This window comes from Sturnira hondurensis, unplaced genomic scaffold, assembly GCF_014824575.4.
Source record: "Sturnira hondurensis isolate 20B ecotype Veracruz unplaced genomic scaffold, ASM1482457v3 Scaffold0006437, whole genome shotgun sequence".
NCBI classification, from domain to species: domain Eukaryota; kingdom Metazoa; phylum Chordata; class Mammalia; order Chiroptera; family Phyllostomidae; genus Sturnira; species Sturnira hondurensis.
In genome coordinates this window covers 179469-205396 of record NW_028079068.1, presented here as the reverse complement: position 1 = coordinate 205396, position 25928 = coordinate 179469, and the positions used below count along the sequence as shown (strand labels likewise).

Below are 25928 nucleotides of genomic sequence, written 5' to 3'. Positions count from 1 at the left end.
CTAGCTGCTGATTTCTAGACTGGGGGCTCCCTTCACATTTTATGTCAAAGGAGACATGATGTCTATGAAAAATTGCCCTTACTCAGACGTGCTCCTTGCTCTGAGTGGCAGCGTTCAGGAGGGAGCCTGCTGACCCAGCCGGCAGAACCGAGGTTGCCATGGTGACAGCAGTGCCGTTGCAGACCACAGCATGCGGTGCATATGTTCCGCATGCAAACCTACGCTAACGCAGCTGCTGGGATGGAAGTGAAGGACCGTCGCAGAGTTTGTGGACTTTTCTGTAAAGGGCCAGGTGCTGAATACTCTAGGCTTTGTGGGCCCCAGGGTCTCTGCATAACTACTTAACTCTGCCATGTAGCACAGAAACAGATACAGACAGTGTGTAAAAACTGACGCAGCTGTGCTCCAGCAAAACTTCACGTTGGACAACCAGGCAGAGACCTGCTTTGGCTCACAGGCTGTTGTCTATTGATCCCTGAACTGGAAAACGTAGACTCAGTTTCTGCCTTGGTGAGCTTCCGATGGAATGGCAGAATCGGGTTCCTCATTTGTATTTTTTAAATTTTATTTATTTTAGTTTCCGAGAAAGGGAGGGAGAAAGAGAGGGAGAGAAACAGCAATGTGTGGTTGCCTCTCGCACGCCCCCAACTGGGGACCTGCCCCACAACCCAGGCATGTGCCCTGACTGGGAATCGAACCAGCGACCCTTTGGTTCGCAGCCCGGCCCTCAATCCATTGAGCCATACCAGCCAGAGCAGGCTCCCTGTTCGTATAGCACTGTCTCCTGGGGGAGGGCCTTGGTGGTAGAAGGAGATGGTGCAGGTGTGCATGGAGGTGAATGCAGTCAGCGAAAACAAAATGAGGCTTTAGAGAGTGAATGCATTTCAAGGACATCAGAGTGCAGGCCAGTCGGTGGTAGGGTTCATTTACTTGGAGGTATTCAGAACGACAGGGCTCTTGGATGGGATATAGTCCATGGAATGGTCATTCTGTGTTTGCTTTTGGGGTCATCCCAGGTGCCGAGACTCCTGACCCTGCTCAGTGCCCAGAGGTAAACGATCTGGAGCGGATAAACTGCATCCCGGACCAGTTGCCCACAAAGGTTTGTGTTCTGGGTCTTGTTTTCCTTTAAGAGTTTGTACTGTTAGAGAGTCGTTTCTTGTGTGTTTCTGATTTCTGTTTATAACTCCCAGAGAGTTGTTCACATTGCAGCTCTTGGTGGCTCAGGCAAATTCGCCCCATCTCCATGCTCATCTGATAGTACAGCTTTGGGAGAGGAAGAGCTGGAAGATTCTTTTGGGTTGACCGATTCAGCCATTAAAAGTACAGGCTGCCTGATTAAATTTGAATTTCAGATAAACAAGGAGTAATTTTTTTTTTTTAGTGTAAGTATTGAATATCTCTCGTGCAGGACTTGGAACTCACACTATAATGGTTTTGTCTTTTGTCTGGCAATACTCCTTGGTTACGGGTTCTCTCTGACTCTGTTACCACCTCTGTTTCTTGCCCTTTCTCTCTGTTTCTCCTGTCACAGTTCCAAGAGGTTATCTAGGATCAACAATAAAAAGTCATACGCATGCATAGCACATCCAAAATAAGGACAAAGTTTCAAGAGTCACACTTTGAAAGAAGAAGGCCATAAATACGAGATTAAAGATAGGGCTGGCATCTGGCTATTTATTTACTTTAGGGCAGTGTTTCTTGATCACCAGCTGGAGTCCAGCTAGATATGATGCTCATAAAATACACCGTACTTACCATAGCAGCCCCTTTTCGTGTCAAGAATGAATAGAAGCAAAAGGCGGCCTTCCGGGTGAAGTCCATGACTTGAAGTGGCCAAGCTGGATCAGACACAGAAAGGGTGCTGCTGCAGGTGACACCTGGCCATATGGCACTCTCCTGTGGGTCCCTGAGGATGTCCTGTTGTTCCTGGGCTGGGACGATGTGCAATGTGCTTGGGGGTTGAGGCTCTGGCTTATCTAGGGGTCCTAATACCAAAAGGCGGTTGTAAATTTTCTATGTTTTCCTCTCACACTTCTGGAGGCTAAATGTCCCAGATCAAAACGTGGGCAGGGCTGATTCTTCCGAGGGGTCTGAGAAAGACTCTATTCCTTGGCTGTCTCCTCGCTTCCGACGACTGTGCTGGGTGTTGACATCCCTTGGCTTGGAGCCGCCTTGCTCCCGTCTCTGCCTTCACATTCCTGCGGTGTTCTCTCCCTCAATCTCTGCACCTCCGAACTTCCCATGTTTAAGGACACTGGCCATATTGGATTATGAGCCCGCCCTACACCAGTATGATCTCATATTAACTACATTTACAATGAACCTATTTCCAAATAAAGATCGCATTCTGAGGTGCTGAGGATTAGGACTTCAACCTATCTTTCCCATGGACACAATTCAGCCTGTAACCTGGACAAAGTCACAGAGGCGGGGGCTGTGGAAAGTGGAAATTGTTTTAACCTGAGCCTTCGGTATTGGTTGAAATGGCGTGCCTGGATGAGGATGGGGGAAGGCCTGGGGGAAGCTGGAGTCGGGGCCCAGAAGGCAGCCAGAGCCAGATGAAGAGCTTGGGGTAGAGAAAATGCCGACAAAGTGCAGATTGGAGCAGAGTGAGCGGACAAAACTAATCAGAGATTGTTTCAAAGGCAACAGAAAGATGCAATTGGATTGACAGTTAACGATCAGGAAATCCCCAGGATGGAATAAAGCAGTGCCCCACCAGCTGCTAGGGCACAGAAGAGCAGCAAGCCTGCTAAGGTGGGAGTCACCCCCATTAGTCCCGCTGGCCTTACTGAGACACTTGCAGTGTTTGGCTTCTTCCCTTGTCTGACATCTTACCCTTACCCTCTGACCTTCTCTTGGGTTAGTATGGAGACTTGCCTGCTTGCAGTAGGAAGAGATGAGGCTGAACGGAAAGGGTGGATTTGGAGTTTGGAAGACCTCGGGAATCATGTATAGGAGGTTGGTTTTTGATACACGGCAGCTGGGAGCAGCCATTTAAGGATGAATGAAATCATGTAATGAGGAAAAAAGAGAATAAAAGACTTAGAAATAAAGGAAAAAGAAGAATACAGGGGGGGGAAAGAAAGACAAAAGCACTTCCATATGGGGTCAAATGTCACAAAGTTTAACACTTTGGGTTAAAAGTTTAACGTTGTGGGTTCAAATAAACTAACTTCCTCGCTCTCTCATTCTTTAATTTTTTTCTGTAAATATTTTGAGTCTTTATTATTAGTTGCATATTAAGTTTCCTGGTAAATTGAACCTTTCATCATTGAGTAGTGACTCAATGTCTCCTTAAGAATGAATTTGTACTTGAAGCCTATTTGTCTGATATTGCTATAGTTGTACTGCCTTTTCTTAGTATTCTTCTCATATATCTGTTTCACCCACTTTTACTCTTGGTTCTTTGGTGAACTTCGATGTTTGATGTGCCCTTTAAGCAAGTTTAGCTGAATTTATTTATTTGAATGCAATCAGACTATCTTTATCTTTAAAATGGAGTATTTAGAACAAGATAATTGACATGACAGTTTTTTCCTAAGGTCTCACTTTCTGTTTTCCATTTTGTTTTAATCTACTACTCTCTACCCCTCCACTGTCCTATACACGTGTTCTTACCTTAAATTTTAATTTTTCTCTTAAAGTGTAATTCTCACATCCAACTGAAAGGGGCATTTCTATGTGTTGGGACCCCTTCTTAATGCATGCCTCCCCTCGGTTCAGGCTGTCGTGTTTTCCAGCTCCTCTCTACCAACGTCTCCTGGTTTGGCGTAGTGTTCCCACTCTTGCCTATGCGTGACATGCTTTGCTTCCCTTCCCACGTCTCCTCACAGTGGCTCAGCTGCACTGCAGGGGCTGGGGATTCCAGCCATGCTGCACTGGCCAGCACACACTGCTCCTTTTCTTCCTGCTTGGGCCCCTCTTTGGTCTTTGCCCTTTCCAGTTTGATGGAGAGATGGTGAAGCTCTGGGGAGCATATGGAAACTTCTGTCTAGCACCCTTTTCAACACCTACTCTTTTCCTGTGATACTGAGCTTTCGTCTGAGTGTGTTTTTTAAGGAAAAAGCAAAAACTGCTGGCTGAAGTCGAGTTCACAGTGACACCTGACCTCACAGCAACATAAACCACAGATGGACATAGTTTTTCCATCCTTAATATTGGCTATTAGCCTAAAAATTAGCATGTGATTAAATCTAATCATTTATAGGTCTACGCCATGTCCTCCTGAAAAATGTTTTCAGCAGATACTCAACTCCAACTGTAGACAAAAGGAAATGGGCAGAAGAGAACGAGGCTTGGCCTGGGCCTTCTCTGTAGCGTAGAACCTTCGGTAGGCCACTTCACCCGTGTGAACCTTTACCTCCGGGCCTCAGCTGCCTCGTCTCTAAAATACTGTAACAGAATGGATTCATTATCTGTTGCTGCAAGGTGTGTTATCAAAAACTTAATGGCTTCCCACAACAAACACCATTTCCTCCCAGTTTCTATGGTCAGAAGTCTGGCCTTTGTCTAGCTGGGTGCTTTTGGCTGGAAGTCTTTCAGAAGACAGAATCATGGTGTCCACTGTGATTGTGGGTGATCCCTTTCCGGCTCATTCATGTGACTGATGGCAGGATTCAGCTTGTCACGGACTGGTGGAGTGGGGACCTCAGCTCCTTGCAATACACTCGTCGCTTCTCCCAGAACAAGGCTCCAACCGCGCGAGTGGAGGAGAGCCGGCCAGCCGGTGGACACCATCTTCCTATTGTCTGATCTAACCTGCTATTTTTGCTACATTCTGTGGTCACTCGGTCTAGCCACATGCAAGAGGAGAGGTTTCTTCGTACTTTTTTTGTATTTACCCTGGTTGCTTTTCCCAAATTAGTGGAGGTGGGAATGGGTGGTCTTCATTTTAGCCTTCACTTGACTCAGTCATTAACTGTGGTATGAGGAGGCCCCTTTCTCAAAGAAGAATGGGAACTATTTGGGTTTCAAGGAACAGTTACTTTCCTTGGGAAGAGTTGAGAGACTAAATAAATAAATAGATGTCATATATCATATATGTCATGTGTATACATATCACATATACGTATATACCTATATATGGCAATATACATATTAAAAGTCATAGCAAATGTCAGAGCAAATTGATTTTAAAGCTTCTGAGTAAATCTGATTGCAAAGCTGTTTTCTTGTTAAAGCCAGAATCTATATATGTGAAGCTCCAATGGTAATTTGGGGTTGCTGGTGATACAACTATATTGTGGTTTAGAACACTTAAACTTCTCAGCGTTGTTGTAATGAGAGATATGGACGGCATACGACCCCTATGTTGTGCTGTAATGACAATAAGAAGGAAGGCTGTTCCCCAGAAGAATTGGTTCCGAGTACAACTTCTGCCTCAACTGGGGCATACCACAATATCTCTAAATGACAGTCCCCTTATTTGTAAAATGAAGTTAATGGTATCACATGCTCAAATGATAAGTGTTAGAGCTCTTGTCGCAGACGGGGTCACTTTGACTAAATCTCTCACCGCAGGCCACGTGCGAGCAGCGTGGCTGCTGCTGGAAGCCTCGGGGAACCACACGTGTGCCATGGTGCTACTACTCTAAGAGCCATGGCTACGAGCTGGTGGGCAGCCTCGCAGACACGGATGCAGGTAATCTGGGCGGGGCAGGGTCGGTGGTGGGGGTGGGTGAGGGGCAGGGGCAAGAGCTCCTGCCACCCCAGAGATCAGCTCTGCCTGCTGCAGGTGAGAGCCCGAGCGACCAGCAGAGGCAGCTGTGCCCCTCTGCATGGCCACACTCAGGCACGGGACAGAAGGCGGATTGGAACTTATTTTGGTGTCAAGGAAAAGTCACTGGGTCTGGGGCCTTCAGAGGCATACTCAACCCCTGTGGCTGTCCCTTTACGTTCCTTTGTAACCTTGCGCAAATATCGTGCCTGCTTTGGTTTCCAAGTTTCTAACTTTTAAAGAGAGGGATTTGGACTCAGTAATCTGAAACTACTCACAATGCTAATATAATGTGGTTTTAATGGTGGGGAAACAATTCCAAGTTTTACAACCTTTTAGGAAAGTTAACCAGTGTCAGTGTGCATGGACTAAACATTCTCTTTTTTCTCTCCCACCCTAAAATGCAAAACATACTAATGGCCATCCAGGGGATCACAGAGGGTGACTATATACTTTGGGGAGACTCTTAATGTAAAGAAAGAGATGTGCTCCCCACCTTAGAACAGTGGAGACTCTTCTAAGGTCTCCACTCTCACCTGGCTTACCTAACCAGGGAGATGGCATCAGTGTGTTTATCACCTGTAATGTAATGTGAAAATAATCAGGATGGAATATGGTATATATGCACATTGAGGGCTGAGAGTGTGAAGGGCATGTGACTAACAGAGTCCCTGATGGGCTGGTGGAATGAGAGTTAGGCCTTTTGGGGGAGGTTTCCCACAAAACTTTGTAGAAGAGAGGCATGGCTTTTGGATGAGGCCATGACAGTGTCTGCCTTCAGAGTCTGGCCCGAGATTGTGTGAGTGCATGGTGGGGTCTGTGTCCTTCCCTTCCCTCCTTTCATCTTTTGTGAGTGCACACAGCCAGCCACATCAATCTTTTTCCCTCTCTATTTTAGGATTCAGAGCCCAGTTGCAAAGGTTGCCTTCTCCATCCCTGTTTGGAAATGATGTCAACAACGTCCTTCTCACAGCAGAATATCAGACATCTAGTCGTTTCCACTTTAAGGTTAGTGTTGATTTATTTTTTGAAAAATCTTTTTTGAGAGGTTCTGGCTTCCTACCTGATGATTGCAATTACTAGAAAATAGAAAATTTTGCTAATAGCCCTGTATTTTGCTTCTGCCATTATTCTTTTTTAAAAAAAGATTTTATTTATTTATTTATCTTCAGAGGGAAGGAGAGAAGGAGAGAAATATCAATGTATGGTTGCCTCTTGTGAGTCCCCTGCTGGAAACTGGCCTGCAACCCAGGCATGTGCCCTGACTGGGAATTGAACCACGATCGTGTGGTTCGCAGGCCTGCGCTCAATCCACTGAGCCACACCAGCCAGGGCCATTATTCTTACTTCACACCTGTGTGTCAAAGGCATCTTAGTTTTCCCTCAGTGGGACTAAGACTTCTTAATATATATTACAGAGCTTACTGATGAGCTTTGATTTTCATTTATTTGCTCTTAACACCATGCGAAATGTAGTAGGGAAGGAAAACACATTCACTTCTTGGAAAATTCTAGAAACTTCATCTCTGCAGACTTGGAGTGTGTATTTCTACCTAAAGACTAACTTAGGCCCAAGTGTTCAATATCTGAATTTGATAATATAATGTATGCATGCACCTTAGACATAGTGCCCTTCGGACTTGAGACCCACTACCATGAGCCCAGATATTGGGAAGCATTGGTGTTGGTAGTGAGTTTTCTATTTTGGAAAAACAGACATTTTCGTTTTGGTTTTCTTTTCCTTCATCTCTCTGGACAGTTAACAGACCAAAACAATGGCCGGTACGAAGTGCCCCATGAGCATGTCCAGGCCTTCAAGGGAACTGCTGCTTCTTCCCGGGCCTATGCAGTTGAGGTCTCTAAACAGCCATTTAGCATCAAAGTGACCAGAAGAAGCAACAATCGTGTTCTGTAAGTTTGGAAAACCCCCCTGGGAGACAGAGTAGGAAGGGGAGAGAGCTCCGCCAGCCCCAGGAAGGGGTAATTCTAACCACGCGTTTGAAGGTTGCCAGCACCTTGTTGGAGACCAGACTCTCCGCCTCCTAATGCATATGCTTCTTTTTTGGCCTGCCTCCCTCCTCCCTCCACCCCTTTTTATGTTATTACTACGCCTGTATTATAAACCAGGCACTGAGCTGTGCCATTTCCCCTGCTGCCCTTTTCCTTCCACGTACTTAATCACATTCATCCATCAGCAACTGTTTACGGAACATCTACTATAATGCAAGAATGGTATTCAGGTCATGTGATAGGGTGTCTATGGGGCACACCTAAGAAGTGTGCCCTGTGGTATCTTCCCTCCGGAAGTCCTGATCTCTTGGTGTCCACGGGAAAATGCACAGGAGGACAAATGGGGCCAGTTAAGTGGGGGTATTGAGTCATTGAGATACAGAAAGACCACTCTTCTAAGCAGCTGCGCTCTCTCTCCACCCGTTTGCCCACCCATCCCTGTGTTGTCTATCTGTGTCCAGGTTTGACTCAAGCATCGGGCCCCTCCTGTTTGCTGACCAGTTCCTGCAGCTCTCCATCCGGCTGCCGAGCACCAACGTGTACGGGCTGGGGGAACATGTGCACCGGCGGTACCGCCATGACATGAATTGGAAGACCTGGCCCATCTTCGCCAGGGACACCCCCCCCAATGGGGTAAGCTTTGGGGATGGCTTGTCTGCACTGAACACGGCAGCCTCATGCTTGAAGGTCATTCCCAGCAGCACAGTGTAATGGTTCAGAGTAAGAAGCTGGGGGAGGCCACCTGGGTCTGAATGCTGGCACTGCCAGTCCCCAGTTAGGCGGTTCGGGGCAAACCTGAAGACCTCTTTGTGTCTTCAGTTTTTCATCTCTCCAATGGGGGCAATGTACCTGCCCCATAGGGCTGGGATGGGAATGGAATGAATTGGTGCTTACGTTGCCCCTGGATGAGCCTCTGCTCCATAGAAAGTGCTTAGTGAATGTCGACTACTTTTCACTGTAGCTTCCTTTTGGACTGACGAGTGCCGGAGAAAACATTCCTGATATGGACTCTGCACAAAATGTTTGTTATAATCTGCCTATTTCAAGTTGACCTCTACTAATCACTGACTCCTGAGCAGGTTTGTCAGCAAAATAGGGCAAAACGTCCACTAAAACACTGTCCTGATCATTCTTTGTGTGAAGGATATTTAGGGCAGTGGAAGAACAGAGTTTTATGGTTGCTGTTGCTATTGGTTTCTTTTTTTCTGTTGCTCGTATGCTTTGCTTTGCTGTGACAGCTAACTCCGGGCAGAGGTCCTTTCTAGGCTCAGCAGTGTAGGTCTTACTCAGCAGACTTCCTGACTAAGCAGAACCAGTAGCTAGATGAGCAGAGATCATCAGAGTAATTTACTGACTATTTTTATACGTTGTTACTATTTACCAAAAAAAAAACCTCTGAAAAAAAATAAGTATAATTTACTCCATGTAATGGATGAGGAAACTGAGGCTCAGAAAATCCAAATACCCCCCCCCCCCATGTAAAAAAATAAAAAGCTTTGTAAGTCACAGAGATAAGATCTGATCCCTGGCCTTTTGAACTTGTAACCCTATTCCGTACTATACTCCGCCCATCAGAAAAACAGAAAAGCTGTCGAGTCAGAGTAGCTTGTCAGCGAATGGCTGGTGATGGGTCTTTAATGAGGAGCCCGGGTCCTGGCCACTCGATGTGCCCAGCATGGGCACCCCTGTGTGAGACATGTAGGCTCTCGGTTGCCTCTTCCACCTACTGAATTGGAATCCTCATTTACCTAAGATGCTTATATGATTTGTACACCCCCCAAATTTTGAGAAATGCTGTTCAAGAGCAGTGATTCCCCGCCAAAACTACACACTGGAACCACCTGGGGAAACTTAACACACCATCAGTGCTTCCTCCCATCGCCAGGGATTCTATTTTCATCGGGCTGGGATGCAGCCCATCTCGGGATTCTGAAGTCTAGAAGTCTACTGTGCGATCTGAAGTCTAGAGACCCGCTCAAGTTCTGAACCCTCCCGTTGTGAGGACTGGCAGGGCAGATAGCTTGAGGAGAGCTCCATCTAGTTGCCTGTGAGAAAGGGGCCTGATTCACATTAAGGCCTGATGGAGCTGTTGCAAACGGGGTTAGGTCCGATAAGAGACGCCTCATGGAGAGGACAGCTTTTGGGAGCTTTCGTTGCAACATTCTTGTTCTCCCACATCCTAACAGATATCACAGACTCTCGCATTCTTTCTAGTTCAGCGGTCACAGCTGGCTCATTTAATCAGGGAACACTGGCTCACTAATGGGAACATCAACCAAATATCATACTGATACTTTCCAAGTGCAGTGGTGTCTTCTGGGACCATGAGTTTCCTGTCAGTTACTCACACGGTTAGCACTGGTGTCCTCAGTCATTTCTGGCCAAGTGGAGTTTAACCTTTCACATTGTGAATTTTTGGCTTTTCGGTATGTTTCTACAGGATGGAACTAACTTGTATGGTGCCCAGACGTTCTTCCTGTGCCTCGAAGATGCTAGCGGATTGTCCTTTGGAGTGTTTCTGATGAACAGCAATGCCATGGGTAAAGGACTAAAGGGATATTGATGAAAATACACATCAGAGTGGTCTTCAGTCCTCCTCTTCCAGCACGATGGTGAAAGGAATGGAGGAAAGGCTGAGCCACAGCTTAAGGCCTTGTGTGTTGACCTACGGTAACCACACGCAGGGCCTCTCCCTGAGCTTATGTTTCTCCTGAATGTGTCTCCTCTACTGGAATATTTTCTATCACAGAGTTAAGACAGCAAACCATTTCCTGTAATCTACTCAGGGGCAGTTTGTACCGATTTACTCTTTTCCTTCTATAGATGTCCATCCAGGATAGGGTTGATATGAGCCCTGGTGGGAACCAGCCAGTTGCTCTGGGCCTGATGATGGCAGGAGCTGGGGCCTAACCAGGGATTTTCAACTGAGCAGTGAGTGTCACATTCAGACACTCCAAGGGGAGCAGGGTCAAGTGGAGTGTCAAGGGTCATGCAAAGCAAGATGAGATTGTGTGAGACCAAACAGTGTGACATCATAGGGGACTAGAAATGAGCTCGCTTCCTCCTCTTTGAGGGTTTTAAACCAGATCCGGGATTCTCAGCTACTGTTTTCCTGCCTGCACCAGCAACAGCTCCTGGTGGCAATGAATCAATCACCACAAGGGAAGTAGAGATGCATCAGAGTTTTCCAGGGTCGATGGTGGGCCTAGGACATTGACCCCATCCTCTTCTCAGCTGAGTATCAGTGGACCAGATCCATGACCCTGAGGGCATGGCCCACAGATGGTTCACAAGCTGTTTCAGTTCTGTAGTAAGATGAGCACAGAACTCGAGAGTAAGCACAGTCGTTGCACCCAAGTGCACACACCAACCTTTTCCTGGTCGTTCCTTTTTGTGTCATTTTCCAGAAGTATCAGTTTGCAGAGAATTATAAACTTGAAAACTATGACCTGACCCTTCACTACAGACTATTTGAGAATCACCCTGGGTGATCTAAAGTGGCTCTAACGCACCTAATAGAATTGTAGGGGATCCTGAGACCCCCCAGTAGTCTAAGAAGAGACTGAGATACGTAAGGATTGTACAATTTCAGGAACCAGGAAACAGAGGAACAGCCTCAGGATCCGAGGCGCCCTGTGAGAGCTGTTTGTATGGCCACAGAGTGCCTTTCGGTAGACGTTGAAGACTTTTGTCTCTCAGTGCAAACCAAGAGCATGGGGAGACCTCACTTCTGAGAGCTGTGATTGGGGCTTAGACGGATTTTGAGTTCGTGTTATCCTCTCTGACTTTGTTTTCAGATTGCCTCTTGGATGATGTGAGATTCATTGAGGCTACTGCCCCCGTGTGTCCGGTTGGGTTACATTCCTGCAATAATGGTGGAGGGCAGGGCAGACACAGTGCATTATGTAGTTGTGAATGTCAAAGAAAACATTTTTGTCTTCTACCCACTTAAGTTTAGCGTTTGATGGGCTATGAATCAAATTGACAAAGGATAAGCTAGCAGGAGGAAAGACCAGTAACATACATATACCCAAGGATGCTCAGGGAAGGGTACCCGAAAGAGGTGGTTAAATTTGGGGCTTACATCTAGCATCCTAATAGGTAAATGGGAGGGGGAGAAAAGCACTATGATGAAACAAATAAATGGCTTCTTAGAGGAGGTGGAAGGGCTAAAGGGCACTAATGGGACTGAAAATGGGCCCTGAGGAGGACAATGGGAGGTATGATCCTTGTGTGATAATATCTGCTTGGATGTGGTGCTGATTCATTGTCTCAGAGAAAATTTAAGGTTGCTCCAGGGGAGGCGGTTAATGGCAATTGAGTACTTTAAGGAGGCTCTGCTTTTAGGTTGATAACAGATTTCAGAAACTTGAATTCTTCAGCCTAAAATAAATGTTATGCTACAGTGACTTGTTCTGGCCACATTCATGAAACTGGCCACTTTCTCACACCAGCCTGGGTCCTGATGCAGGAGCTAAGACCCTCCTGTCACTGATGATCAAAATCAATCACAGAGCCAAGGCTTGGACTCCCGTGTGCCAGGAGGGTAGACTCTGATGATTGGAGTCTGTCCCTGTGTGTGCAAAATCTGAGGATCGCTTTATTAATGTTCAGGCGACTGTCAGGCTCTGGTCTAAAGCTTTGTGATTATGACTCTAGAATAAATTCAAATTTGTATTCCCTTCGTTTTTAATCTGTCAAGAGGTCATCCTTCAACCCACACCAGCCATCACATACCGCACCATCGGGGGCATCCTGGACTTCTACGTGTTCCTGGGAGACACCCCGGAACAAGTGGTTCGGGAGTACTTGGAGGTGAGAAAATCCTAAATAGCACAAAGGAAAGCAAGTTCAATAGGCAAGTGTGACGCATGCAAATCTGCTATTAGAAGCAGCTATTGTAAATCTGTTATTACAAATTGACCCTACCCTCAATGATGGGTAGAGGGACTGGGAAAGTAGACTCACAGCCTAACATTAATGAAAAAGAGTGCTGGAAAATGGGGTGTTTTGCGTCACTAAACCAATGCGTAGTAAAGGTTCTGTTAAAAATGGAGCATTTGCTAACTTTGATTTCAAATACTTCTTTTAGCTCATTGGACGGCCAGCCCTACCCGCCTACTGGACACTTGGATTCCATCTCAGTCGGTATGACTATGGCTCCCTAGACAACATGAAGGAAGTCATGGAGAGAAACCGAGCAGCGCAGCTCCCTTACGTAAGCAAGGTTTTAAAAAATCCTCCTGAAATAAAAGTGTTTCCTTGGGGAATAAGACTAATGGTTTATACTTTCTCCCCCTGAGTTTTTTTTTAAATGTAGTGTAAAGATTTTTATGTATTTAGCCCTGGCTGGTGTGGCTCAGTGAATTGAGTGCCAGCCTGCAAACCAAAGGGTTGTTGGTTCGATTCCCAGTCAGGGCACATGCCTGGATTGTGGGCCAGGTCCCCAGTAGGGGGTGCGTGAGAGGCAGCCACATATTGATATTTCTCTCTCTTTCTCCCTCCCTTCCCCTCTCTCTAAAAAAACATAAATAAATAAAATCTTTAAAATATATTTTTATGTATCTAGAATATTAGACTTTTTTTGGATGGGTACTAAGAGACAACAGTTATGGGGTTAGGAGATAATCTGTTTTTGTCTATATATTTTTTATTACACTTTTTATTAGTAAAATTTTTTATGCTTACTGTATCAACTACACTTCATATAATGCATTTTATTTACATAATACATTTCATTTTCAAGACTTCTCTTTTCCTAATTTAAGTGAGCTAAAGGATACAGGACATATATATATATAATGAAATAGGTTTATGTTTAAATGGTTAAATTTGAATCTGTCTATTGCGTACTGTGGTCAGTGAGGTTTTTACAAGCGATACAAAGAGGAAAACCCAATAGTCTCAGGAATAATCCTCTTCTCTCCCATCCCAGCCTCAGGAGGCAGGTACGTAGGTTCTAGAACAAGAGTCAGTTTCGTTCTGGGCTCCACCGTGTCCATACAGGTTCAGTTAGGACAGAGTAATCACCAAGAAGGTTTGAAGTAGAGGAGCGACCCTACAAAATGCGGGGTGATGACATGAGAAAAATAGCTCCTTCTTCTCTTCATCCTGTGGATGGGGTGGAATTAGGGGAATGGCTATGTTTTTGATATCCATTGTGATTGGTTGTCATCGTTCTGGTTTGTTTGCTAGACTGGTTTTTAATGCCAAAGGCCAAGCGACAAGGTAGGACGATGCAGCTAACTTGATTCAGGGGCAGGGCCAGGCCTTAGGGAAATAATGGGACTTTTGTTTTGAAATTACCCCTGGCAAAAGGAGCCCTTAGATGCCAGGGACTGATTAAGAGCCTTGTGTAGAGCCCAGCACAGAGTCACGGGGTACCCTGAATAGGAACACTAATAACTGGGGTGTGACAGGAAAGTTCCTGGGCGCTCAGTTGTGCACCTGTGTGTTCTTTCAGGACGTCCAGCATGCTGATATCGATTACATGGATGGGAGGAAGGACTTCACTTATAACCCAGTGGATTTTAGAGGCTTTTCGGAGTTTGCTCAGGAGTTGCACAAGAATGGACAGAAACTGGTCATCATTGTGGTATGTGCCATCCTCATCATTACATCCAAGTCTGTTTCCTTGGCCCCTAATTCCCAATCTCCTTATAGTGCCTTTAGCTTAAAGCTTGGTCCTTCATTGTGTTTTTCCCCTTCTCAGGATCCAGCCATCTCCAACAAGTCTTCCTCCAGTGATCCCTATGGCCCATATGACAGGGGCTCAGCTATGAAGATATGGATCAATGCCTCAGATGGAGTGACTCCATTCATTGGGGAGGTAACTTATAGGGAAACTGAGGGCCGAAGGAGGGGCTGCGGCTATATGTGTGTGTGTGTGTGTGAGTGTGAGATGGTTCTGTTTCACATTTTCAGGTGCTGTATGTATCCTGGGGCTACACTTCCCCTGTCATTTCATCCCCCAACACTTACCAGCCATCCGATCTGGATGCTACGTTCCCTTCACAGTCAAGCCCCTTTGCACAACAGCCCCCGGATGGAACACCCACTTCCTCACTCCACACCCATTCACTCGTCAACTGACTGCAGTCTACTTTCTCCCCTCATCGCTTTAGTGACGCTACTCCTAACTGGAACATCCAATGGGACTCTTTCATTCCTTTTCGTACTCGAAGTCTCCATAGTATTTGACAAGTTTGACTGCTTCTTTCTCAAACTTTCCTTTGTCCTTGTCCTCCATGAAGCTGGTATCTGCTGGTTCGTCTCCAACCCGCTGCAGAGCCGAGTACACAGTGTCTGGGGGGAGTGGGTCAGAGAGGAAGAGACAGCCACTGGTGGTTAGAGCCCACAGTCTGCAACGAAGCAGCAGAAACCGATGCAGCATTCTCCCTCATTTACCATTCCTAGAACTGGGAGAAGAAAAAGTGGGAGGAAAGGTGAAGCAGAGTTGAAGGTTAGCAAGGACATAACCAATTTTTTAAAGTAAGTTTTCCCTCAAGCAATGGACTCCTCCAGACACTTATTTTGGGTATTCAGAGTGCTTTACGTTCCTGACAAGGACCTGTGCTCGGGCACCTTTGTTGCCAGGATCTTATCGGGAATTTTTTTTCAAAGTCCTCTCTTGTTCTCTGCGTTCATTTTATTTAGTCTGATTGTTTTTCCTTCTTCTCCTACAGGTCTGGCCTGGAAACACTGTGTTTCCTGATTACACCAACCCCGAGTGTGCTGCTTGGTGGGCAAAGGAACTCGAGCTTTTCCACAACCAAGTGGAGTTTGATGGAGTCTGGATTGTGAGTTCTTCGTGTTTAAATTATTAAGGGACCGACATTCAGACTGTGTATATCCCTGTCACTGGGTGTGGATCAGAGGGGAAGGTGAAGGAGAGGAAAGCAAGTGTGGCAATAAGAAAGCATTCCCTATTTTGTGTGAGTCACCTGCCACCGAGTCAGCTCTGAACCCTGGAGACCCAGGGAATGACCGGTGTCCCTCATGCCCCATCCTCAGCCGCCGCACTTAGCCCCCGAGACTCACGTCTGTGGTTTCTTATGGAGTCCATCCATCTCCTACTTGGGTTCCTATTTTTCTGCTGCCTTCTGTTTTTTCCCAGCATTCTTGTCTCTTCTAAAAAACCTGCCTTCTCACCATGTGTCTGAAACAGGACAGCTTCAGTTCTGTCATTTGTTGCCTCCAGCGATGTTCCAGGCTTCCTGCGCTCTAGAACCTCGTTGTTTGTCTTTCTGCTGGTCCAAGGTATCAGCCTTCTCCACTGCCTGCTTCCTCATCTGTACATAGTAATTGCAACCCTGAGCACGTGGATGAGCTTGGCCTTGGTCTCTAATGACACACATCGTTGCTCGTGAGGGTCTTTCCTAATTCTTCCATTGTTGTCCCTCTGAATCTCAGCTTTCTCTTGATTTTGTGGCTGCTGTCTCCATTTCAATTGATGACTGAACCAAAGTAAGCCAAATCTTTAACAATTTCAGTGCCTTCATTGTCTGTTAAGTTGTGTATTTCTTTTGTGGTCGCGATTTTTAACTACTTGGTGTCCAAATTCCCTATTTTCCTATTCAAATAATCTTACCAAAACAGGTAGCTTAGAATGAAAATCAGATCATTAGAACTGGAAGTAATAGTCCCCGCTCCCCCCCCTGGCCCCTCTAGCTCTCCTTTTACAAATGAATGAACCAAAATAGAAATACTCACAGGTCATAGACTCCTTACATTGTCACAAGTACACAAATTGCTCAATTATCCACTCAAAGCCCTTTCATTTGNTTTCAATTGATGACTGAACCTAGGTAAGCCAAATCTTTAACAATTTCAGTGCCTTCATTGTCTGTTAAGTTGTGTATTTCTTTTGTGGTCGTGATTTTTAACTACTTGGTGTCCAAATTCCCTATTTTCCTATTCAAATACTCTTACCAAAACAGGTAGCTTAGAATGAAAATCAGATCTTAGAACTGGAAGTAATAGTCCCCGCCCCCCCTGGCCCCTCTAGCTCTCCTTTTACAAATGAATGAACCAAAATAGAAATACTCACAGGTCATAGACTCCTTACATTGTCACAAGTACACAAATTGCTCAATTATCCACTCAAAGCCCTTTCATTTGGAGACATTGGATACATTGAGCAGAGCCCGAGTACCCAGGTACAGGACAAAGCTGCAACTGCAGGAAGGACAAGTATCTCACATCTTGTCAAGTGGAAACAAATGCAAGGCAACAGATGTTTAGCAAAATGGAGGGAGCTCTCAAGTTGGACTTTTTCTCTGTTTCTAAGAGAAATACAGACAATTCAAACAATACAGAGGGCCAAAAAGATGAAAGCAAAGTCTCCTAAAATAATGTCAACCAAAGACATGTTTTGCTGTGCATCTTCTGGGCCCTTCATGTGCACAGCTGCTGGTACATTCTTACTCTCTCACTCTCTCTGCTTATGCACATGTTTGTGTGTGTGTGTGTGTGTGTGTGTGTGTGTTCATAGCTATATCTGGATATACAGAGAATATGTAAGTTGATATCTATTGAATCATATAAATTGAAACCTTTTTTCAACGAATGCGTTGGACATTTTTCATTGTCAGTGATTCCAAACATCTATAATCTTGAAGGTATTTTTAAGAACTGTCTTCATGAAATCTTCAATGTATAGAGAAGATAGGAAATTTTATTTCTCTCCATGTATATAAGAACCTCTTAAAAACATCCGGGATCATTTGTTCTGATTCCTCAAAAAAGACACCATCAGTACAACATAAGCTAACATGTCATCTTTTATTAATAACTTTTGCTCTTGGTCTTGTAGGATATGAATGAGGTCGCCAACTTCGTTGATGGCTCAGTTTCAGGATGTTCGACGAGCAACCTAAATTTTCCCCCATTCACCCCCAGTAAGTCTTGGTGGTTAGTCTGATTACAGTGGCCATGCACATTTGGTATTTAAGTTCATAAGGTTATGAATGAGCAACTTGGCAAGGGAGTTTGTACATAAGAGCACACATATGGAAAGGAGAATGTGGGTGATGTATAAAGAAAACTAAGAAAGAAAATCAAAACACTCCATGCTTTCCTAAATGAGGGATCAATTCAAAGAGAGCAATCTATTCCTTCTACTTATAGTCTGAGCTGTTTCTAGAGGAAGTTCTAGAGAAGATGTGCTGCAGAAGCCAGTGGCCAATGGTTAGTCTGTGTGGGTCTGGAGTCTTCCCCACATGTCAGGATTTACTGGAGAAAGACCAGGTACTTAGGCTTGGTCTTTAGATGAGGGTCAAGTCTGCTGATATCAAGAGTGTGAAGAACAGACCTGAACCATTGGATAATGGCTTAGGAGGTCAAATTCAAAGTCAGTGAATATGATGCGAAAGAGCTTTGATTGCACTTGGAATAGCACTACCTCTCAGAGGGTGGCCCCGAAATCACAGTAGTTATTGTAGTCTGAAGACAGCTAGAGGCTCTTGGGCTAATTGTATCTTCATCAGAAAGGAATGAGCTGCTAGAATTATTATAGCATTTTATGATGACTTCCAATCTGGTGGGAAATCGGACATTGGAGCACTGGGTCAGAACCAGGTGTCGAAGGAGTTGGATGAGAGGTTAAGCAACTCACACTTTATTCTTGTGAGAGAATCTTTTTATGATTTAATAAAAGGGAAATGTGATAGACAAAGGGTTTGGAAGTATTAACCTGGCATTAATATGCAGTATGGATTAGAAAGATCAATAGGTCAGAAGTCAATAAGCCATTAAGAACCCTTTGCAATGGTTAAGAGCCAAAGGTCATTTGGTTCTGAACGAGTGTGATGCAATCAGAGCAGGAAAGAATCCAGGCGTGGAAGAGAGATTGGGCAATCACCCTTTATAATATTGGGTCAGTGGAGAGAAGGGATGAGAAATTAATTTTTACTGTCATCCAATATTTATATCTTTGAACCCGTTACCTTTGCTGAGTTCAAAGAATTCAGATCGAATCTCAAATCCACCCAGATCCTCTTGCTCCCAAATGCCTGCCTCTCGTCGCAGGAGTGCCCGGGTGGGAGAATGTGGTGGGCCGGCACAATTTCTTTGTACATCAGAGAAAATGCCCCAAATCTAGATCCCTCTGACAGTGAGGAAGCCAGGTGATCATTCACAGGGTGGCCCCAGTAAATGCTTGCCCGGGAAGCACCGTGTCAGGGTCTGTGATGGTCAAGGAGCAGGGGACGTGCACCTTCAGTGCTGACTCTCTGGTCCCTCTTTTTCCCAGGAGTCCTGGATGGGTACCTGTTCTGCAAGACCCTCTGCATGGATGCAGTGCAACACTGGGGCAAGCAGTACGACGTCCACAACCTGTACGGCTACTCCATGGCTATCGCCACAGCAGAGTAAGGCCACTGTTGCTAGGGACTTACTCCATGGCGAGTTACTGATCTTGCTAGATGTGAGATGCCAGTGTGTTACTTGTAAGAAGTTTATAAGAGGGGTATGGTTATTATTATTGAATGATGAAGAAACTACCTAGCATCACGGGAAGAAGGAATCCGAGAACTATTTATGGAATGTATGAAATGGAAGAATGAATGAATAAATTAATACATGGAAGGTCGGAAAAAAGAAAGAGAAGTAATTGATGAAAGTCAAATGGCTAATAAATAGTAAAAGCAGAATTTAAGTAATTTCTGCCAAAGTCCTGGGCCCATTCTTTGCCACACTGTATAGACTAAGCAATTTTGACTTCATGTGCTTTGGGGCTTTAGCTGTGGTCCCAGCATCCTTCTACAGAGCAGTGTCTGCCTTCATGTGTGGACTCAACCTCTGTGGTGAGGAGAAGGACTTGGGCATTTACTGTATTTACTGCCGCTGTGACTGAAGGCGGCCAGACCCAAACCACAGTCATTTGTTAGGAGCGTCATGGTATCATTTTGGCCTTCTTAGAAGTTGTTGAAAAAAAATTATAAAGCAAACATTTGTAAGCATATAATACATTTCTTACTTTAAAACTATAGATAATATAGTATTTATATTTACTTAAAAAANAGAAACTACCTAGCATCACGGGAAGAAGGAATCTGAGAACTATTTATGGAATGTATGAAATGGAAGAATGAATGAATAAATTAATACATGGAAGGTCAGAAAAAAGAAAGAGAAGTAATTGATGAAAGTCAAATGGCTAATAAATAGTAAAAGCAGAATTTAAGTAATTTCTGCCAAAGTCCTGGGCCCATTCTTTGCCACACTGTATTGACTAAGCAATTTTGACTTCATGTGCTTTGGGGCTTCAGCTGCTGTCCCAGCATCCTTCTACAGAGCAGTGTCTGCCTTCATGCGTGGACTCAACCTCTGTGGTGAGGAGAAGGACTTGGGCATTTACTGTATTTACTGCCACTGTGACTGAAGGCGGCCAGACCCAAACCACAGTCATTTGTTAGGAGCGTCATGGTATCATTTTGGCCTTCTTGGAAGTTGTTGAAAAAAAATTATAAAGCAAACATTTGTAAGCATATAATACATTTCTTACTTTAAAACTATAGATAATATAGTATTTATATTTACTTAAAAACTCCCACATAAACATATAATTTTTAAATGTCTTTTCTTATTATGAAATTGTGACCAAAGGGATTTTACTGAAAAACAATGTAAGTTCCAAGAAGGGATTCATCAGTTCATTTTTGTGTCTAAATTCACACCATGTGAAAGACCAAGGCACAGATGGGGCAAAAGTAGCCCTACGGTCTTTTCTTTGGAAATAATACAATAATGAATAAGTAGTAATACAAGCATAAACTGTGTTTTGTGAACTCACAGCTGTAGACTTACTTTTGCCCCACCCTGTGTATACACAGCTATATGAATTTAAATTTCACCTTCGTTCCTTAAAAGTTGTATACCTCTAGTTACTAGCCTTCTCAAGTCTGCTTTGATAAGCCCTGGAAATTATAGAGTTATTGATGTACATAAAAAAAACTTAAAATAAAAGAAAACATAAATACACTTACTGGTGCAGCCTGTCCCCATCAGCAATTCTACCCTGTGGACAGAGAACTAGAGGAGGCAGATGGGCGGGGCGGGTATTGACTTCCCAGGTCCTGGTGTACGTTGGTGGGCTGAGACACACTAAGGTTGCACATGGACTCCCAGGTCTCTCTCTCCTTCCCTAGAGCTGTCAAGACTGTGTTCCCTAATAAGAGAAGCTTCATCATAACCCGTTCCACCTTTGCGGGATCCGGAAAGTTTGCAATCCATTGGCTGGGAGACAACGCGGCCACCTGGAATGACCTTCAGTGGTCCATCCCTGGCCTGCTTGAGTTCAACCTTTTTGGTATCCCGATGGTGAGTCCCCATCCCAGGCTCCCTTATGAACCTCAGTTCTCAGAAAGCCTTGTTCTAGAAAGTTTTTGAGTCAAGGCTCCCCTCTCCTACCCTCTTGGGCCCGGGGGTTTCATGTCTTGAGAGCATGTGTTTTAGCTACATCAGTGTGGCTCCAAAAGCACGACATTCTTCCTCTATTGCCCTACACAGATGGGAAAGTTCAACCTGGAGGGGATGTCACTGGAACATTTTTTTTAAAGTGTAACATACACACAAAAAAGTGTGCATATCCTTAAGTATACAGTGGATGAGTCTCACACACTCCATGCATCCATGTATACAGCACCCAGAGGGAGAAACAACATTACCAGCACCTTAACAGTGGCCGTCTCATCTTCTGGTTCAATTAAACATATGTATTTATTGAGCTCCTACTATGTGTCCTGAGTTAGCTATGCTTGGTGAGGGTGGAGAAACCCATAAGCATAGTAACAGAAACTCTTCTCTTTCCCCGAAGAGTTTATAATTTAGCAAGAGGAGGCATATATACATATATATATATATATATATATATATATATATATATATGAATAAACGATTATGACAAATGAGGGTACACATGCCAGCAGGGACACATGTCAGCTGTTAAGGGAGATCCTGTGACAGGGACTTATTAGCTCTGATAAGATGACAAGGGACAAAGCGGGTCAGGGGAGGGAGTCAACAGAAACTTCATGGAAAAGACAGCCCTTGAGTTTAACCTTGAAAAGTGGGTACGTTTTAGCTGACTCGTGGGGGGAGGTCATTTTAATACTGAGAAGTAAATATGAGCCGAAGCAGTGTAAGGGAAGGAACCGATGGGTCTGTGCGGGTGGGTGTGCGGAACTGGAGTGGGGAGTGATGCTGAAAGGTGGGTTGGGGCCAGGTTTTGGGGGGCTAATAGGATCCGCTGCGAGGAGACCCTGGCAGTTGTGAATAGGTGAGTGACAGCATCAGGCTGAGGCTTTGGGAAATTCGTTCTGATCATTGGGTGGTCAAACCAATAGCATCAGCAGTACTTCTAGTAACCAGTCATCAGAAAGCTATTGTGTGTCAAGCATTTCACTGACATCATTTCATTGAGTAAAACCCTCTGCAGGGAATGAGTGCCTACCTAAACAGAGTGAGGAAACTGAGGCACGGGGGGGTTAGGTGAGTTACTGGGAGTCCCCTGGCACTCAGGAGCAGGCACAGGATGTCACCTAATTCCATCACACCATGTGAGCTTTCTCGGTCAGAGGTTAGCAAGGAGCAGGTGGGAGGTCCCTGGTAGAAGCAAGAGGGGCGTGCCCCTGAGCTGTCTCTGTGTCCTTCCAGGTGGGCGCTGACATATGTGGCTTTACCCTGGATGCCCCCGAGGAGCTCTGCAGGCGGTGGATGCAGCTGGGGGCATTCTACCCATTTTCCAGAAATCACAACAGCCAAGGCTCCAAGGTAAGTCTCCTAGGAGGCAGGATCAAAGTAAACTTGGCCTATGTTAGGACTGAACCTATCGGCCTCTGGGGGGCGTTGTTGAGCCATCCTTCTCCCTGGTGCTTCCCTTAGGCTAAATTGCGCCACTGTGGGCAAGCAACCAGGACCTCAGCTGCACCATCCCCGAATGCCCTGTGACACAGCCGCTGCTATTTCTACCTCTTCGGCCAAGGAAGGGGCCAGTCTGTGGAGGTTTTCGTCCAACCTCTGTACACTTGATCCGCATTGCGCATTTTGCAATGAGAATCAAATGATGAAATGCTTCACGGGATAGTCCCCCGAGAGGGCATCCCTAAACAGTGCGTGAAGGGGGCTGAGTTGCAAGGCGCAGGACGGCCACTTCCTTGGTGGAATGATCTCCCTGTGCCCAACTGTACCGATCAGAGGACAAGTTTGCAGCCCAGGCCCCAGGTCTTCCCGGACACAAACTCCCCGTGGTGATAAATGGAGCCTGGAGTTCTCCACGCGCTTCTGCTGCTCACAGCCGGATCTCAACTGCAGCTTCTTTCCTTCCAGGCCCAGGATCCTGCCTCCTTTGGCGCAGACTCCCTGCTGTTGAACTCCTCCAGGCACTACCTCACCATCCGCTACACCCTGCTGCCCTACCTCTACACCCTCTTCTACCGAGCTCACACCCTGGGGGAGACTGTAGCCAGGCCCCTTCTGCATGAGTAAGTGCACCTCCCCCAAAGGGCTTTGGTTAGTGCAACGGGGTGGCACTGACTATATCATCAAAGAGAAGAGTGACAATTGGAGCAAAATGTGTCTGGAAACCCAGTTGGTATTTGCAAGGCTGTTGTTGTTGCCTGCATGCGATTCTAGGGGTATTTTAAGTATTACAGCCTGTTCTCTTTCAGGAAGGAAACCAGACTAAACCTCACGGATCTGGGCTCTTTATATTGTTCTGTCAACAACTAACTCTTTATCCGAGACAAGCCATTTTAGTTCTTTTATCCGTAGTTTCTTTAACTTTCATCTAAAGGAGTCGGTGGCTTGAACTGGGTCTCTTTTGTAAGGTGCTATGGACTTCAGAGGCTTTCCTTGTCAAAATACAGCCAATGTCCCCTTATGTGTCTGGCATTTGCAACCCACGGGCACTTGCCTGCTCTGTTACGTATTCACTGTTTGGGGGTTTTGCCATCTCCTGGAATTCTGTGTTAAAAGGCAGGTGACCTAACAGAGTCCAATTAGTAATGGTTGGCTGTTTTTCGTGATCAGATCCAGCTCCTTCCTGATAGCGAAATGTTTAAAATGTATCAGCGACGTTACCTATTGTTTCTGAAAAGGAAGATGTGACAGGTAGAGGTCAGCCTTGGACCTGTCTAGCATAGACGCTGAAGAAGACAAGGAGGGCGCGTGGGCTGAGGACAGCAGATTTCTTTGCACGAGTGGGGAGGTGGCAGTTGAGTGGGTGTCACAGAACAACTTGGAGGCTTTGCCCCAGAGCTTCCAGGAAGTGCCAGCCCAAACCTCAGAGGAAACCTCTCCAATCTCCAGGTTCTACCAGGACAGCAACACTTGGGATGTGCACACACAGTTTCTGTGGGGCCCCGGCCTCCTCATCACTCCAGTTCTGGACGAGGCAAGTGTCCCCAGAGAGACACACTGGTGCTCTCTGCTCTGTCCTCGCTACTCTCTTCTTGAACCATTTCTCTTTATTCCAAACCTATTTCCAACCTCTGTGGCTGAGTCAGCCTTGAAGACAATGTGTGGGGGGCTTGGGGAAGGTGGATATCTGATACTTAACACACTTTTTTTTCCTCTAGAAGTCCTTTTCCTGGACCAAGTTCCCAACCAGTATAGAGGCCCACACTGGCGACTCTGGGTTTGAGAATGGCCCCATGAGTTGTCAGGGTCTCAGAGCAGACCATTACTTGCTCCGTGATGCAGAACAGAGCAGGGACCCAGCATCGCCCTACAGTCAGGCCGATCAGGGTGTGACTGTGACCCGAGCCACTTATACCAATGGGATCGGGCACAAGTTGTCATGCTAATTCCTCAGTCGGAAGGTGGGATGACAACGGTCCCTGTCACTGGGCACTGTTGTGATGTATGAAAGAGATAATCAAGGTAAAGCTGGGATTTTCACCACGACATGTTTTGTTATTGTTATTATTCCAAATGGGGTTCCATTTAGGATTTTTTTTTTGGTGGCTCAGTTATTGCCTGTATTATTCCTGTTACAAGAAAGGCATGATTTGATAACAGGGCCGAGAAAGGCCATTTGTGCACTCTCAGTATATATATATATATATATATATGGCGAAGAACACTAGGACATTTCCTTTGTTCCTTTCAGTGGCTGGGCAATGAAGATCATTATTTTGTTTTAATTTCAGGGAGCAGAGAAAGTGGTGGCCTATATGCCTGATGCCGTCTGGTATGATTATGAGACTGTAAGTAGCACTGACTCTTTTTCGAGAACTCTTCAAGGCCACGGCCATGCCCGTGTAGACAAGAGAGAAGCATCTACCCACGTACTGAGTGTTTCTGTGGTGTTCTCTGTAACTTCAGCCAAGTCGATGAAGGGAGCCTAAGTCACTTAACACCAGTCATGGTGAAATCGGACAAACATACTTCCATGTACTTTATTTGAGTCTATAAGATAAAGACTCAAGTAGAATGTCTCACGGAAAATGCTGGAGGGGCCCAAGGACAGTTGGAGCTTGGCTGTGAGTTGGAACAATCAGTTCATATATGTCCCATAGCCTCAGTGTGGCATACATGTTCCCCCAAACGCAACTGAAGACAAAACCTGTTGCTCTTGATTTTTTTTCCCTTCTCTTGTTTGATTGTGTGACTAGACCGTCCTTCAGCTGGGTGGTAAAGCAGAGAGCCATCAGTAACTTAGCAGGGGGGTGGATGAGAGCTGGAGGTGAGTGTCCTGTCGTGCCAATGTGTTTGATTTGTCTTCATACGCCAGGGAGGCCGAGTGAAATGGAGGAAGCAGAAAGTGGAAATGGAACTTCCTGGAGACAAAATTGGACTTCACCTTAGAGGAGGCTATGTCTTCCCCACCCAACAGCCAGCTACAACCACTGTGGCCAGGTACAGCATGGCTGGGCGTTTCCTTGAGCCGGGAAGCTAACGGAGCTGCTCCGAGCTGCTCTGCACACAGAAGATGCTGATGCATCACGTGGAGGGTGGGAAAAAGACGCCCTGGGGGGGTGCGATTGGCACTTAACCTCTGCCCCTCTACCTCTTCTGAGGAAGCTGTGATTTAGAGCTACATTCAGATGGGTTTTGAAATACCTCAAACCCTGCTCTTCCTGAACCCCCCTGAATGTCTCCCCAAAACACACTAATTCTAAGGGTGGTCCAATCTCTGGTTTTCCCAGGACCAATTTAGCTTGAGCACTGAACTGAACATCTCATGACTTGGGAA

At 45.6% G+C, this 25928-nt stretch overlaps 1 protein-coding gene across 1 annotated transcript in view; it reads left to right on the top strand.

The window, feature by feature from the left end:
* Window positions 1–25928, top strand: part of MGAM (maltase-glucoamylase) — a 76055-nt gene that overhangs the window by 12044 nt on the left and 38083 nt on the right. Inside the window, exons 3-21 of the mRNA XM_037049048.1 lie at window positions 1017–1102; window positions 5527–5647; window positions 6621–6730; window positions 7482–7633; window positions 8194–8365; window positions 10173–10272; window positions 12435–12547; window positions 12825–12950; window positions 14196–14327; window positions 14445–14561; window positions 15418–15531; window positions 17547–17631; window positions 18984–19101; window positions 20881–21052; window positions 22388–22504; window positions 23060–23214; window positions 24041–24125; window positions 24883–24939; window positions 25467–25591. Of these exons, the coding sequence (XP_036904943.1) occupies window positions 1017–1102; window positions 5527–5647; window positions 6621–6730; window positions 7482–7633; window positions 8194–8365; window positions 10173–10272; window positions 12435–12547; window positions 12825–12950; window positions 14196–14327; window positions 14445–14561; window positions 15418–15531; window positions 17547–17631; window positions 18984–19101; window positions 20881–21052; window positions 22388–22504; window positions 23060–23214; window positions 24041–24125; window positions 24883–24939; window positions 25467–25591 (2257 nt within the window). The remainder of the gene's footprint in view (window positions 1–1016; window positions 1103–5526; window positions 5648–6620; window positions 6731–7481; window positions 7634–8193; window positions 8366–10172; window positions 10273–12434; window positions 12548–12824; window positions 12951–14195; window positions 14328–14444; window positions 14562–15417; window positions 15532–17546; window positions 17632–18983; window positions 19102–20880; window positions 21053–22387; window positions 22505–23059; window positions 23215–24040; window positions 24126–24882; window positions 24940–25466; window positions 25592–25928) is intronic.